Raw genomic sequence first — 14,226 nt, 5'->3', positions numbered from 1 at the left:
TAGGGAGATAAAATTATCAGGTCCCCATTTCTCACTGTTCAGTGATTCTTGGACTTCATTTTTGTGTGTGCCTCTTATGTTTTTCTCACTGTGTCTCCAATTACGTACTCCTGCCTGTGGCATCCCTTCAGCTAGAGCAAGGGGTTCTATCCTGGGGTCTGCTAAGCCCAGACAGTGTTCCCTGGCATACTCAGACTCCAGGATCCCAGGTCCCTGGAGGTGCTGATGGGCTGAGTGAGGTCCCACATACCTGTGTTTGTAACAAGTATCGCAGGTAATTCCTGTGATAATAAGAACATTTGAGAACTAAGGTTCATGGACAAGCTGCAGAGGGCCAGTGGTTACCCTCATCCCCTACTCAACTGAAGCACGACTTGGTGAACACATGAACATTTTTCAGGGGAGAAGCGTCCCTTTCTTTAAAGGGTCTCCGATGTAGAAAAGTTAGGAACCACTGAGCTAGGATGTCAAGGCAGAGTGTAGCCAGCCTTGGGACTGTTTAGTTGTCATTGCCTTGATCTCAGGATGCAAAGTGGCCTATATAACCATGTCATTTGTCTTTCAGAACCAAGAAATCGAGGAACTAACGAAAATCTGCGATGAGCTGATTGCGAAGCTGGGGAAGACTGACTGAGTTTCCCCCCATTAGCTCAGCAGATCTGCATTTGGCTGCTTTTCTCTTAACCACAGTTATCTTGCCTTATCCAGGAATAATTGTCCCTTTGCAGAGAAAAAAAAACCTTTAAAAAAGCACATGCCCGCTGCTGCCTGTCCCGCTTTGCTGCCAACACAACAGCCCTGGAAGGAACCCTAGAGCATCGCACGGTCCTGGGAGGAGTGGCGTCCGAGTGCTGTCCGCCGATAGGTTTGGTCAGGCTGCTAAGTTTGGGGGCGTGATTTCTCTGTCTTTACTCCGTTTTTAAAAGTCATCTTTTCTTTTCCAAGCATGTTAAATTTGGGATTTTGTGGCTCCTCTTTGGGATCATCTTCTGTCCACCACCTATCTGAATTTTTTGGTGACCTATTTAGTTTGTCTTTTAAATTTAGCGTTCAACATTGGTAGTCTTATTTGAGGGAGGAAATAATTTGGCCTATTGTTACTTCTAGTTTGTAAACAAGAAGGGACTTTGAGTACCTGTTTCTACACACATACACACACACATATATGCTTATAGATATATGCTACTGGTTTTTTTCTCTGAAGCAGAGTCAAATAAGAGCTTCTTCACACAAGAGCATATTTCCATAAATGTAAAACCCTATTTTGAAATAGAGTCGTGGCCCAGCATGCCAACCTCAGACTTTGGGGAATTGAAGGTGCAAAGACCCCAGACTCAGGTTTTACATCTGGGGAAGACTTTTTGCCACAGTGTTTCGTTGCCCTGGTATTTGGATACTCCTCAGCCCTGACAAGTGCGGCCCCTTTGGGGTCAGTCCCCAGAGCACAAAGGGCAGCGCTAGCTGGACTCCCTCCAAGCTGAGGTTTGGCAAGTCTGTCCCAGAGCCGTTCTGTCTCCTCTGCTTCTATTTGTTGCTACAAAATCAGCATTGACCCTTCATCATCTATTTGAAATACACAAAGAAAATCTACTTGTAAAAGGCTTAGGCAGTCTCATTGAGTTAAAAGGTAACTGTAACCCTGCTAGCAATTGTAAGGAGAAGAAACAGTTGGGTTTTTTACAAGTGTAATGCGTTGTTCTTTGGATTTTTTTTTTTTTAAGGCAAAAAACCCTTTCAAACTTAGAATGTTTAACAAAACGGGCTATAAAAATCATGTGAACCACTCCAAAAATCAGCACATTTTGAATATTGTTAAACAAAGAACATTTGGATCCTGGAGGAGAGGAGTGCAAGGAGCAGAACAACACTCCAAAACCAAATTCCTGAAGTTCTTCCTGGACGTGGGTCAGAGTGATGGGGCCATTAACCCCAAGATGGAAATGTTTCCATGTAATGCCAGTGAACTCCCTTCCATTTGGTAGGCAGAACCAAATCCATGCAGTGTTTGAAAACACTCTTTTGTCTTAATCTTACACCCTGAAAGTCTTCATGGTGATATGCACTATGTTCAGTACATGTAAGTTTTCGTACCTTTCTTGTAAAAACCCTTGCATGATCCAACTTCAGCAATGAATTGTGCCTAGTGGAGAACCTCTATAGATCTTTAAAAATGCATTTTTCTTTAGCAGTGTACTATTCACATGGGTGCGATCTTTAGCCCCAGGGAGGTCCATAGTGTCTTTAAAGCTGGAAGTCACGTCTTACCAGTATGCATTTATCGTAATTGGTGCTTAGGCTGTATTTTAAAGCCTACTGTCTTAATATTTTGTACAAAAAAGAACAACAGAAATGAGCTGTGGTTGGAGAAGTGACTTGACAATCATTTGGGCTTTGAGAGCAGACACTGTGGTTCAGTGTGAGTACAATACTGTGGTCACAGTGTCCGTGATGGACAAGTGTCTCTAGTTGGTAGAACGGATTTCTCTCGGTCCTCTACTACTAGGGAAATTAACTTTGCATTTTGCAGAAAGAAACATTGCTAAACCTTTTTGCCGCTGTGTTTTGGTGAGATATCCATGTTTATTTGTTTTATATTGATCTGTTTTAAGCATGAAAGGCTTATAGTGGTCTCCATTCTAAATTCGTAGTCCTCCATTTAGGCTTCTTATGTATATAAAAAAAAGTAGCTGTGTGTTAAAACCAAGGTGATGACAATCCTTCCCTATTACGCTGGTGGAAGAGACCCCCCAAAAAGACCCCAGTGAATGAGGTTGCTGCACAAGGGCCGCGAAAGGGCCGTGGTTACGCAACGTCCGCCGCTGGCTTCTCAGCCATGGCTGTTGCAAGCGAATGTTCTTCCTCCTCACTTCATAGATGGATATTCTCCAACAAGAATAAAAATGTAGCTTGTTCAGCTGGCAAATCAAGAGAATATCCTGGGCAGAAAGAAGTATGTTTGTTTTTCTTTAAAAATAAGCAAAAGGAAAAAAAAAAAAATTCCAAATTCTAAGAGTGAGAACATAGCCTAGAGTTTTGCTTCAAAGCGTGTGAGGGCCATGACTTGTTAGGTCGGCAATAATAAACCCCGTCAACAAGAGTGGGAAGAGAGGAGAAAGGAAGCTGCTGTCCCAGACAGGTTTGGGGGCATTAGGTGATCAGTCTTGTTGAGACTCCGAACCCAGAGCTATTTCTTAAGTTTTTGACTTTGCCAAAGTGTAGATAGATAGTCTTTATCTAAAAGTATTTTAATGGGAAGATTTAGCTAAGACAGACCGAAGAGTTTGTCACTTGGTTGGCTGGTCAGTTATAGTCAGACCTCCTGAGATTTACTTTATTTGGAGAAGCTCCTGGAAGCCAGTGACCTGCCCAAACCTTTTGTTCTGTAAAACTGTTCTGGAAATATTGAGAAGCCCAGTTTTCTCACGTGGTTTCTAGCTTCTTCAGACCCAGCCCAAATTAGGAAGTGCAGAAGCACATGATGGTGAAGAGCTCTGACGATCTGGCAGCCTTCCAGAATGATATGGAATCTAAGGGGAGATTTATGTTTCATTTTGGAGGCTAGCTCAAGCTGAATTTTACCCTTCCTTCCTGTCCCACACTTTGTGCAAGCCTCCCACAAATACTTAGATATTTGTTATACAGCCCTGAATTAGCACTGAATTACACAGGGAGCATCAAGTGCCCCGAACGTTCCTGGGCTTACTAAGCAGCCAGAACAAAACACTGATTTTCAAGCAAGGCAGGTAACAGAGGGCCCAGTGGTGGCTCTACAGCTCAGAATAGAGTTTTAAAGAGGGGGCATTAGTAAGTCTGGTGTGCTGCGGTCGGAGATGGTTCAGCACACCCTTTTTTGGTGGGGCAGAAGCTCTAACGCTCCCTGTTTATTTCCTTTGGTTCTTCACTACAACCGGTAGCCGTCTCCCAAGTCGTACATGATCGTCGTCCCTCTGTAGTCTGTGACTGTGCGAGCTTGCTCTCGGACGATGTGGGTTTCTTTATCCTCTTGTCGGGAAGAGAGAAACTAGGTGCTGAAAGATTAAATGATTTAGGCAAAGGATTTTAAAGTAAAGATGTATATATTCTAAAGAATTTAAAAGATAACAGATTATTATTTGCTTATTAAAGAATAAAATATAGTCTGGGAATCCCAGAATGCCAAGCCAAAGGTCTAAGAAGTCATCTTCTTCAAAGATTTTAAAGAAGTAGCATTTTGAGGAGACCTCTGTCCAAAAAGGTTTGACTGGCCTCCAGATTCTGGTGGCTTTAGGAAAGCAATGTATCACTCAAACCTGGAGTCTCCCGCATAGTAAAGGTAAAGGAACTGATACACTAGACACTTCTCTCTAACGGTCTCCTCTGGAAGATGATGTCGACGGCAGCATTTCCAGGGAAGACCCACGCCCTCGTGCCCAGAGCCAGCATTCTGGAGACTAAAGATTGCACTTTTCGTAGTTCTTTGTCCAAATGCGATCCCAATTCTGTGCCTCTTAGCATGCAGTTAGATTTGGACAAACAAGATTCCTAAGGAATGACTTTATTAACTATAATATGGTTACAGCTATTACATATATATATATATATTCTGGTTATAGTTCTAATATGGAGATGTTGTGTGTGACACCGGCCTGTGGCAGTCCGAATAACGCTCCCAACTCATTTGGAGGAGGCCAGGCCCAGAGCTGAGGTGTGGCTCGAACCTTCCCTGTATCCCTTCTTCACCGTAGAGCTGTGAAGGTGTCACTTTGTTCCCCCTCTGCCTTTCAGTGGTATCTGAAATATATACAAAGTACGTCCTAGTCACATTGCTAACGGATGCTCTGTGAATGATTTCCACATGGACATGTACGGATTTGAACTCGGAAGCCGCGCCCAGTCCAGATACGGGGCCGCCTGCGGATTACTGGCCACACGCGCGGCTTCCGAGCCATCCTTGTCACCCAGGGGGACGGGATCCGGGCATTCCTTTTAAACCTCAGAGGTAGCAGTAAACCTTTCAGTGTTGCTGTTAGCAAGTGTGTGTTTGCCAGTAGATGCCCATTTGTACTCACGTGCCAACAAGTAGACGTCAGCCGCACATCTGCTTCCTCTGTGTCCCCGCGGGCGCCCAGGCGCATGTGAGGAGCCTCCCATCCGGAGGAGCGAACGCCGCGTCGACTACTGTTATCAGGATTGTGTTGTGTGGAATAGTCATCTACATAAATTTTATATGCACAGTACTTTCCCTTTTATATGTCAGGTAAATATTTGTAAAAGTTATACTCACACAAATGAAATTATTATAATGATTACTAATATATTTTTTCCATGTTTCATTGCCTGAATAAAAACTGTTTACCACTGTTAGATCTGGGCGTGGGAGTGTTTTTCCCCCTGGTTAGAAGTCATCTTATCCCCAAGTGTGAAAATTTATGACAGCCCTGCTTTTCAGAGCTCCATATTTCAGGCTAAAAATAGAACAGATGACATTTTCACGACACTCATTTTGTGAAATTTTATGCATTTGGTTGGGTGTGTAATTAAAACAAACAAACTTTGGAATTCAGACCTTGCCATATAAATTTCCATGCGTTCGCATCTGTGCAAACAGAGTTTTTAATTGGGTGCTTCTTGGTTTTGCTTAGAGACTGCATGTCCGCTCTGGCATTTTGCAAGCCCTGAGAACCTAAGTCCCCTCAAGCTCTCGGACTCATTGACAAACACAAGATAAGCCCGGACTGTGTAAACACTGCAAAGCAGCCCACAGCAAAGAGTTCACGTGTTTGTGCTTCTTCTAGGTTAACACCAGGAAAAACCTTTTCAGTACTGGCCCGGCCACCTCTGTGCTCAAGGGGAGAGGGGCCTGGGCAGGAGACTTTGTGAGTTTTACTGCAGGAAAAGATCAACTAGAAGGCTAGTTATGGGTCCACTCCAAAGCTTGGTGGGGGACCCACTGTGGAGAGTCCGAGCACTGTTGGCAGCATCATAAGACCATTGCAGCCTATGAAGTCCCTAAAAAGAACGTTTTTCTCTAGTATGCTCCTGAGCCGGCAGGAGGAGTCCTGTAAAACGACAGAGGAGGTGGCACTGATTCTTGCTACGTGCTCACGACGGTAGAAATCTCATAATTTTCCAAGCATTATTGGGAAGAAGAAGACAGAAAGTACCTTCCTACTCTTACAGTTTTATTCTTAGATAGGATGAGACCAAAGGGGATTTTCACACGTTTGCGAATAGGGGATCGTTTTAGTGAGTGGCAAGCAGTATTTTTGTAAGAGAAACCGTGACAGGAGGTAAGGTATTGCACAAGTTAAGGATGAGTAGTGTTTCACGAAATCTGTTGCAGATAGAAGTGTGTATGTATTAGGTCATGATGGAAAGTTAATTTCTTGCTATGGCCGGTGGTCGAAGTGTGAAAAAAACCAGTCTACCAACTTAAGTCCTTTTGCAACTATAGAAACTGAGGCCCGGAGAGAAATGTGGCCAAGACCGCATAGCTTGCATATTAGTGAACATTGTTGCCGTCCCTCACAATGGGCAGCAAAATTGTCACTTCTTCCTTCGTCCTTTTCAAGCTCTTTAAATCCAAGCCCTCCCAGGTTTGGATAATATTGTAGGCATTTTCCAAGTTTGTAGGCACTTAAGGACCAGTCAAAACCGAATACCTTTCTCCTCATGCATTTATTCACTTACCAAATACTTCTGCATCTGCAGAATCTAAAGTGAAACGTGCTGAGTTTCTGAGGCTTAGTTAGCGAAAGAGAAATTGTTTTCAAGTTTCACTGAAACGTCACTGAAATATAAATGATATGCTAATTAAAACTTCTTTCCCAGCAGAAAGCCATTCCTAATCTACAAGTCTTTGCCCAGTTGTGATTTATAGGTTATTTTATCTAAGTTATGTGCATGAGGATGGAGACCCAGTGGTGCTTACAATTTAATCACGAGATAAATTTAACCCCCACACAGGACAAGATGGCACGGAACCGTCAGTGCCGTGACAAGCCCTGAGTGCTGGCGGGGTCCTGGAGGAGGGACAGTGGAATAGGGAAAGACACACAAATCCAGCAGAGCACCAGGCCGTGTAGACCAGCCCCCGGCTCAGACTGGCTTCAGATCCAGTCTCCCTGTTATTTCGCCTGCCTGAGCTTCAGTTTTCCTAGCTAGGGATAATAGTTCCCACCTCACGAGGGGCTGGGGAGGGCTCCGGGGGAATGCATGCGTCGCGCCTGTCCCTTAGGTCCTTACGGGATAGTGATTATCATCATCTAAAACTTGGAGTTTATCCAAGTTTCAAATGGAGACTGGCTCTTAGAGTCAAATGATTTTGCTGTTAGTTTTATTAAACATCTCAAAATAAGAAAGCTTTGGAAACTGAAGAGTTACCTAACTTTGTTCTTTTATTTGAGATGAATAGGAGGTCGAAGTATAGAGGATTAGCTGAAGACAGATCCCAAAGTTAGGGTGATTGAGCAATTAAATGGGGATGGATGTCCCTGTTTGTGTGCCACAGACCATTCCAAGACCCCCCAGACCTGTACCAGCCGTGAGATCCTAGGTGTCTATGATCTCGAGTTTTCCTTTGCCAGAATGTGTAGGTCTCCGTGGGAATATACATGCAGGAACAGACCAGATATAATTCAGTTAACAGAACTTGACTTTTAGCTAATTTAAAGGAAATTTGAGTCCTCTCTGTGCCAGGTGCCTTTACAAATAGGTCACGTGAACAATTCCATGTGGGTGGAATTTTTTTTAACCGATGGGGGAAAATGAGGTTAAAAAACACTGAACCTGAGTCAGTTAGCTGGAGGGTGGAGATGGCATGTGAACCCAGGTCTCTGATCTCAAATCCCATTCTCCTTAAGGCCACTCCATGTTGAGAGCATGTCCTTCGAGCATGCAGAGGACGACTTTTTATCTTGCTCTTTTCTCACCTCAAGTGGGAATATTCCAGTGGATAGCAGAAGGCCATTGCATGATGTCTTCACAGTTCAAGAGTGTGACAGCATGAAACCTACTCAGAGCTGCATAATTGGCCACTGTATTGGAAAGGCACTGTAAAGGGAAAACAAAACTCCACATTCTACCTCTCAGGCATTCTGGCTTTGCAGAAAGAGCTCGGCATGGGAGGCTGAGCCATGGGTTCTAGGCCTAGTTTTTGTCAGCTGCATTTGGTCAGGCCCCACCCCCCTCATTTGGACTGGGAATGCTAGCAGATCCCTTCCTCTGATTTGTGATTTGACAGGTCCGTCCAAAGTGCTGACTATCAGGCAAAAGTTTCCCCGGTTTCCCTTTCAAAGTCATCCTGGAAAGGCCTATCTTGAGATGTCTTGACAGGAGTGGGCTTGCCACAGGATGGTGGGGCCACAGGGCTTTTTGCCATGTCCACTGTGGCTGCAGCGTTCAGAGAGGCAAATGCCAGCGCGCATCACACAGGAAGGGAAAAGGCCTGGGCCCAGGCCCCAAGTCAACATCCAGGTTTGTGCTCATTTTCTCCGGCCAACTGCTCCGATCTAGGCCTCGGTTTTGTCCGCAGGATGAAGTCAGGTTTCCTCCTCTAAGCCTGTCCCAAGAGTGTCATGACAGCCACTGTCCCCAACACTCCCATGACTCAAGCTGACACGCACTCAACAGTCCCAGGGCCCTATGCCCACAGACTCAGGCCTTTGCTTGCACACCCTGTGGAGATGGCCAGCCCGCATCGTCTGCCTTTCTGAGAATAAATTACTTTGACAAACGTGTTGAGTTCTTAAGATGTGCAAACTCATAATCGCAAATACTCAACTGTAAGACATTCTGTAGACTTACGCCTTTTTCGTTCTAGACATCAAAAATGACAACGCAGTTCGCTAATGTGGTGTGTTCAGGCATAATCACCATATTTTACCGAAATCTTGGAAGAGTCCAGCCAGACCGTTCAGACCTCGAGGTGCCGTGCAATAAGGCACATATACCTCAGATTCCCCCCGAAAGGGTGGCTCTTACGGTAATTTGCCTCTTATGAAGTCCTGATTTTTCCAGACACATTTTTTTTCTTTCTCCCTTTCAGTTGATCTTTGTAACATCATCCATTTTTGGCAGAAATAAGAGGTCTAAAATCCAGTGTTTCCTGCAGCAGCTTCCCATGCAAATGTGTGTGACCGGTCACTAGGGGGCGCCACTCAAACTGCAGGTCAACGCCCATCTGGGAGGCTCTGATAGAGAAGAGAGCTGATGTGCTGGTAGTAAGAATTAGCAGTGAAGAGAAGCCCTGAGCCGTGGAATTTTAATCTCATACGTACGTGTGTGCACTGGGTCACAATTTTAAATGTCTTAGGTTGAGGGTCTGAAAAGTTAAAAAAAAAAGAACAATAAAAGTTTGAAAGTCAAAAAAAAAAAGTTTGAAAGCCACCGACTGCAGGTTATGGGGCAGGGGATTATGGAATCAGTCACAGTGTTTTCTGGGAGTGAAAAAGGACTTTCGGTTGCAATGCCCATCTCCTGCAAGTAAGCCACAGAGTTAGACCACTTAGTAACCAACAACCACAGTTCATAGTAACTTGAAGAAATCAACACTTTAGAACAGGAACATGAAGCTGCTTTCAGAAAACAGGACATCATAAAAATTCCTTCCTAATGGTCAGTTGAGAGGGAAAGAGAAAAGAGGAAGTTAAGGGAGAGCATATAAAGAATAAGAGCCTGTGAGCCCAAAAGTGCTCTAAAAAATAAATTTCTGTTTTACAAGAGAAAAAGCAAAATTCTCTCCTTCCCGGGTGCCCACCGTACCGAACGCTCTCTCCTTCCTGTGGCGGCAGAGGGCGGGCTTCTCGGGTTCAAAGCCCCATTTTGCTGCGAGTGCTGAAAGCTAACCTGACTCCCATTCGAAAAAATGAAACCTCCTCTGTTAGAAGTAAGACTACTCCTTGATTACAGGTTCTTATCCTAAACTCCCTTTGCACAGTTCAATTCTGAATGATAAATGTGTGTATACGCAGTAAATTCCTGAAAATCTTCACTAGATTCAGGTGATTGTTACCACGAACGCCATTCTTCAACTGAGTAACTCAAGCAGTTAAGATGCTTGTGACTAAGCACTTGGAAAGTGACTAAGTCATGAGGTTACCACGCATTTTTACAAGTATGATAAGATGTGAAGTTGAGTTTGAGAGTTTGAGCCGATGAAATAAACCTAAGGAAAAAAAGAAGGTTTCGCCCCAAAGTCGCACGGGTGGCAATGTGAGAACGCCAGGGATCTGGTGAAATAACTGGTCAACTAGAATATCTGTTGAAATAACCCACCAGCTTCTCTAAACATTTTAAACAAATTTTAGAATAATTTTAAATTTACAGGCCAGTTGCAAGGATTCTCTAGATTTTGCTTCCCTCTTCTGTGATTAGCTGTCTGCATCTGCCCTTCCCTATTTCTTATCTCACTGTTAACCGTGTTCCAAGAAGGTCTGAGTATTTACGAGCATTTGCTAGGTGCCAAGTCCTGGGGGCGGGGGGGTGGGTGCTGATGAGGGAAAGCTTTATCCATCTCCTTGTCCCTTTTCTTTCCCAGTGTTTTCCCCTCCTTTTTCAAGCCTTATTGTACTTTTGTGGTATGTTCCATAAAGAGACAAGAAAGGACTATGAGCTGTTCGTTCACCCCATCTTAGAAATAAGCATTACTGTGGTTATAGCTGAGTGGTGGTATTGTGGGCAATCTCTTTTCCAATAAGATATGTTACCTTAGTAAATTTTCAAGACTTATTTGAGAGAGAGAGCAGGGGGAGGGGCAGAGGGAGAGAAGAGAATCTCCAGCAGACTCCCCGCTGAGCACGGAGCTCCATCTCACCGCCCTGAGATCAAGACCTGAGCCGAAATCAAGAGTGGGACGCTTAACCGACTGAGCCACCCAGTCACCCCAACAATTTTTATTTATTTTATTTTTATTTTTTAAAGATTTTATTCATTTATTTGACACAGAGAGAGCGATAGTGAGAGAGAGAGCACAAGCAGGGGGAGCGGCAGGCAGAGGGAGAAGCCCGATGCGGGGCTCGATCCCAGGACCCCGGGATCATGACCTGAGCCGAAGGCAGACGCCCAAGCTACTGAGCCACCCAGGCGCCCCCCAACAATTTTTTTTCAGAGCTATGTATGATAATTCGCCATAGATGAAAGAAAGGCCCCTTTTCTTTTCCTCCCTGCATCATCTTTGCAAAGCACGTGTGTCAGATTGAGAAGAGAGCTGGGTGCCAGGCCTGGCCTCCACGCCGGGGCTCTGGACGGCCACTGTAATACCACAGACCCCCTTCCTCAGCTGTAAAATACCAGGAGTTTGGACTCGCTCTGTGACTCTGTGTTCTTTTCAAAACTGCATACGTGTGCAGGTATACTAACATTTTATTTTTATTTATTTTTTTAAAGATTTTATTTGAGAGAGTGAGAGAGAGATAACGAGAGAGAGAGAGAGCACGAGTGGGGGTGGGGTGGGGAGGGGAGAGGCAGACTACCCAACAAGCAGGGAGCCCGATGTGGGACTCGATCCCAAGACCCTGGGATCGTGACCTGAGCCACCCAGTCGCCCATACTAACATTTTAAATGTGTCATTCAAACTTGAGCTCTTTTCCAATCTTTGTTCAGGTTCCCTTTGTACTCCAGATATGTTCTCCTGACACAGCTGTTCTCCTAATTCTTTTGGTCATAGTTCTGCACTGAAAAATGCTTTTTATGGAATTCTTGTTTGAGAGTCCCCCATCCAAATTAACACTTGCCGGCTCCCTAAATGAAATCAAATCACAAACATAAACACAGCTGTACCTGTGTGCATCCCACTTTAGTATCTCAGTGTCCACGGGTCCGTGAGCTTCAGGGAGGACAGGGTTCATTTGGCTGGAGGCAAATGCTTTTGTTCTGTCTGGGAGACAAGATGAGTGAGGGGGAGGGAGGCGTGTCTATACCAGGAGGCAAAGCAGCGTCTGTAGGTTCCAGCTGGGTCCACTTCAGTGCTGGAGGTGGATCCAATTCGGGGCCTGTCTGTGCTTTTGGACGCCGGTCTGCCATTTTCCTAATTCTGGAAAAATCCTGATGCTGATCTCTGACATTGACCACTGCCAATATAAGATAATCTGACAGTTTTTCTAGCTTCTCTGGAGAAGGCATCCTGTACTGTGATTCTGGTCACGTTTTCTGATCAGTAGATATTATTTAGACTTACTTATGTTTCCATTTTGTTCTAAAAAAGGATTTAAGGCAGTTTGCAGGCAGGGTGTAAAACCATTGGCATCACTTAAGATTTCCGTTAAGACCGATGATGAGAAAGGACTTGGTTGACACAGTTGGGACCAGTCTCCAGCACCCACCCACGTGACGGGCGTGGCCATGCCAGCCACCAGCCTGTCATCGCACAGATTGGATCTTTCTGAGACGTTTTAGCAAGTGACTCTTCTAAAATATCTCCCTTTTGTCTTTCACCATTTGCTACTTAATTCAACATCTCTCGAACATCTCTTGCATGAGAAGGACCAGGTTAAAGGTCATATGAAGAAGGCATAATTCTGGCCTTTAATATACCTGTTACCCAATTCAGGGGTCAGCAAATGTTGGCCGGGGTCCCGATCGGCCCTACTGCCTGTTTTCATATGACCCTCCAAGCTACGAATGGTTTTTATATTTTTAAGTGGTCAAAAAAATCAAAAGAAGAATACTTCATGTCAAGTGAAAATTATATTAAGTTCAAATTTCAGTGTCTGTAGATAAAGTTTTATTATAACAGGGGCCACACACATTTTCTTATGTGACCTCTGACACTTTCACATCACAACAGCAGAGTGGAGTCAGTGTGACAGAGACTGACCTGCAAAGTCTAAGATATCAACTATCTGGCCCTTTCCAAAAAAAAAAAAAAAAATTGCCAACCCCTTTTATATTCAACTAATCTATTTGTCCACTGTGTTCTTTCTTGGAGCTTGGTTCTACTGTTCTCCGTGCCAGAGTTACAAAGGTCCTGTCCTAAGAGAGAGATGGAGTCTAATGCAGGAGAGAGACCTTCACAGTGACATCACAGACCTTAACAGGGCCAACAGTGTGTATCATAGATAGTAACCGTTCCTCATTTGCACTTAGCGCTTTGTGCGTGCCAAGCACTACTCTCAGGATTGTATACGCATTAACCCACTTCATCTTCACTATAACCCTATGAAGCATTAGAAGAATTTTTAGAAAAGGGTATAATCATGACTTTTGTTCAGACAGATAAAACGAACACACGTCAAAAATTTCATTAAACTCCTTAATTTGTGAGGGAACCTACAAAATGTTTTAAGTGGCTCAAAGGGAACCCAAAGAACTTAAACATATAGAGAGAATAAGGAATTCTGAAATAAATTTATAAATAGATACAAAAAGGGGTGTATCCTCAAGGCAATAATCAATCACATTCTATCTGACACAGTTCATTTGCATTTCTATGGACAAAAATCGTTTTCATTGGTATTGGTTTCTGATGATTTACAGAGTTGAAAAGAAGCTCAAAGATGAAAGAGGGAGATAACACAGATGAGCAAGCTAATCACTGAGCTTTTCTTTGCCTATTTCAAAGTAGCAATTTTTTTCTGACAGAATTCAGTCCTACAGGGTCCATAAAATATATTTTTTATTGACCGAAGATATCCTTGACGACACTATGTATATTTCCTCTGTTTCCAGACTTCATAACACTTTCTAATAATTATCCCCGTTTTATAGATGAGGAACCTACAGCTAGTAAACTCGTCCCATATCCCAAGGTAGCATGTGGCAGAATCAGAGTTAAACATCATATGGGCTGGCTCAGCATGTCTATGCCCTATGCATGTCATGAGTGAGGCTCATCTGCACCATAGACTCCTTGGGCAGAACACCTAGAATCCGTACAGTCCCCACTGGGCACTCCCTTCTCTTCCATTTAAAAAAAAAGCATTGAATGGGATGACTTTATGAGTGACTTAGTTATTACGGAGGAGTCTCCTCGATGAGATAAGGCAGGATTGACTTGACTCTCCATTCCCTACCTTATGGAAAGTCCAATGCCCTCCCCCAAGTTACTGAGAATTCTAGAGGCTTACCTTCTTACACTGAACTTGGAGCTAGCTTCCTTCCTCCAGTGAATTCTTGTTCTTCATCCTGAATCTAATGGCTATTTCTATATCTCTATACTTGTGTACCTTAGCATCTTTTTTAATCTTCACCAAAGTAATAACAACAACAACAATAATAATTAAGAAATCTTGTGGATGGGGCGCCTGGGT

The 14,226-nt window shown here is 43.9% G+C and overlaps 1 protein-coding gene across 10 annotated transcripts in view; it reads left to right on the top strand.

The window, feature by feature from the left end:
- TACC1 (transforming acidic coiled-coil containing protein 1) overlaps positions 1 to 5,343 on the top strand; it is a 116,757-nt gene extending 111,414 nt beyond the window's left edge. For all 10 annotated transcript variants that reach the window (XM_032413371.1, XM_032413375.1, XM_032413377.1 and 7 more), the window contains one exon: positions 566 to 5,343. In XM_032413371.1, coding sequence (XP_032269262.1) covers positions 566 to 634 — 69 coding nt within the window. In that variant the 3' untranslated portion in view covers positions 635 to 5,343. The remainder of the gene's footprint in view (positions 1 to 565) is intronic.
- Positions 5,344 to 14,226: the final 8,883 nt, after the last annotated feature.

This window comes from Phoca vitulina, unplaced genomic scaffold (assembly GCF_004348235.1).
Source record: "Phoca vitulina isolate PV1807 unplaced genomic scaffold, GSC_HSeal_1.0 scaffold15, whole genome shotgun sequence".
Lineage (NCBI taxonomy): Eukaryota > Metazoa > Chordata > Mammalia > Carnivora > Phocidae > Phoca > Phoca vitulina.
This window is presented reverse-complemented; position numbering and strand designations above follow the sequence as displayed.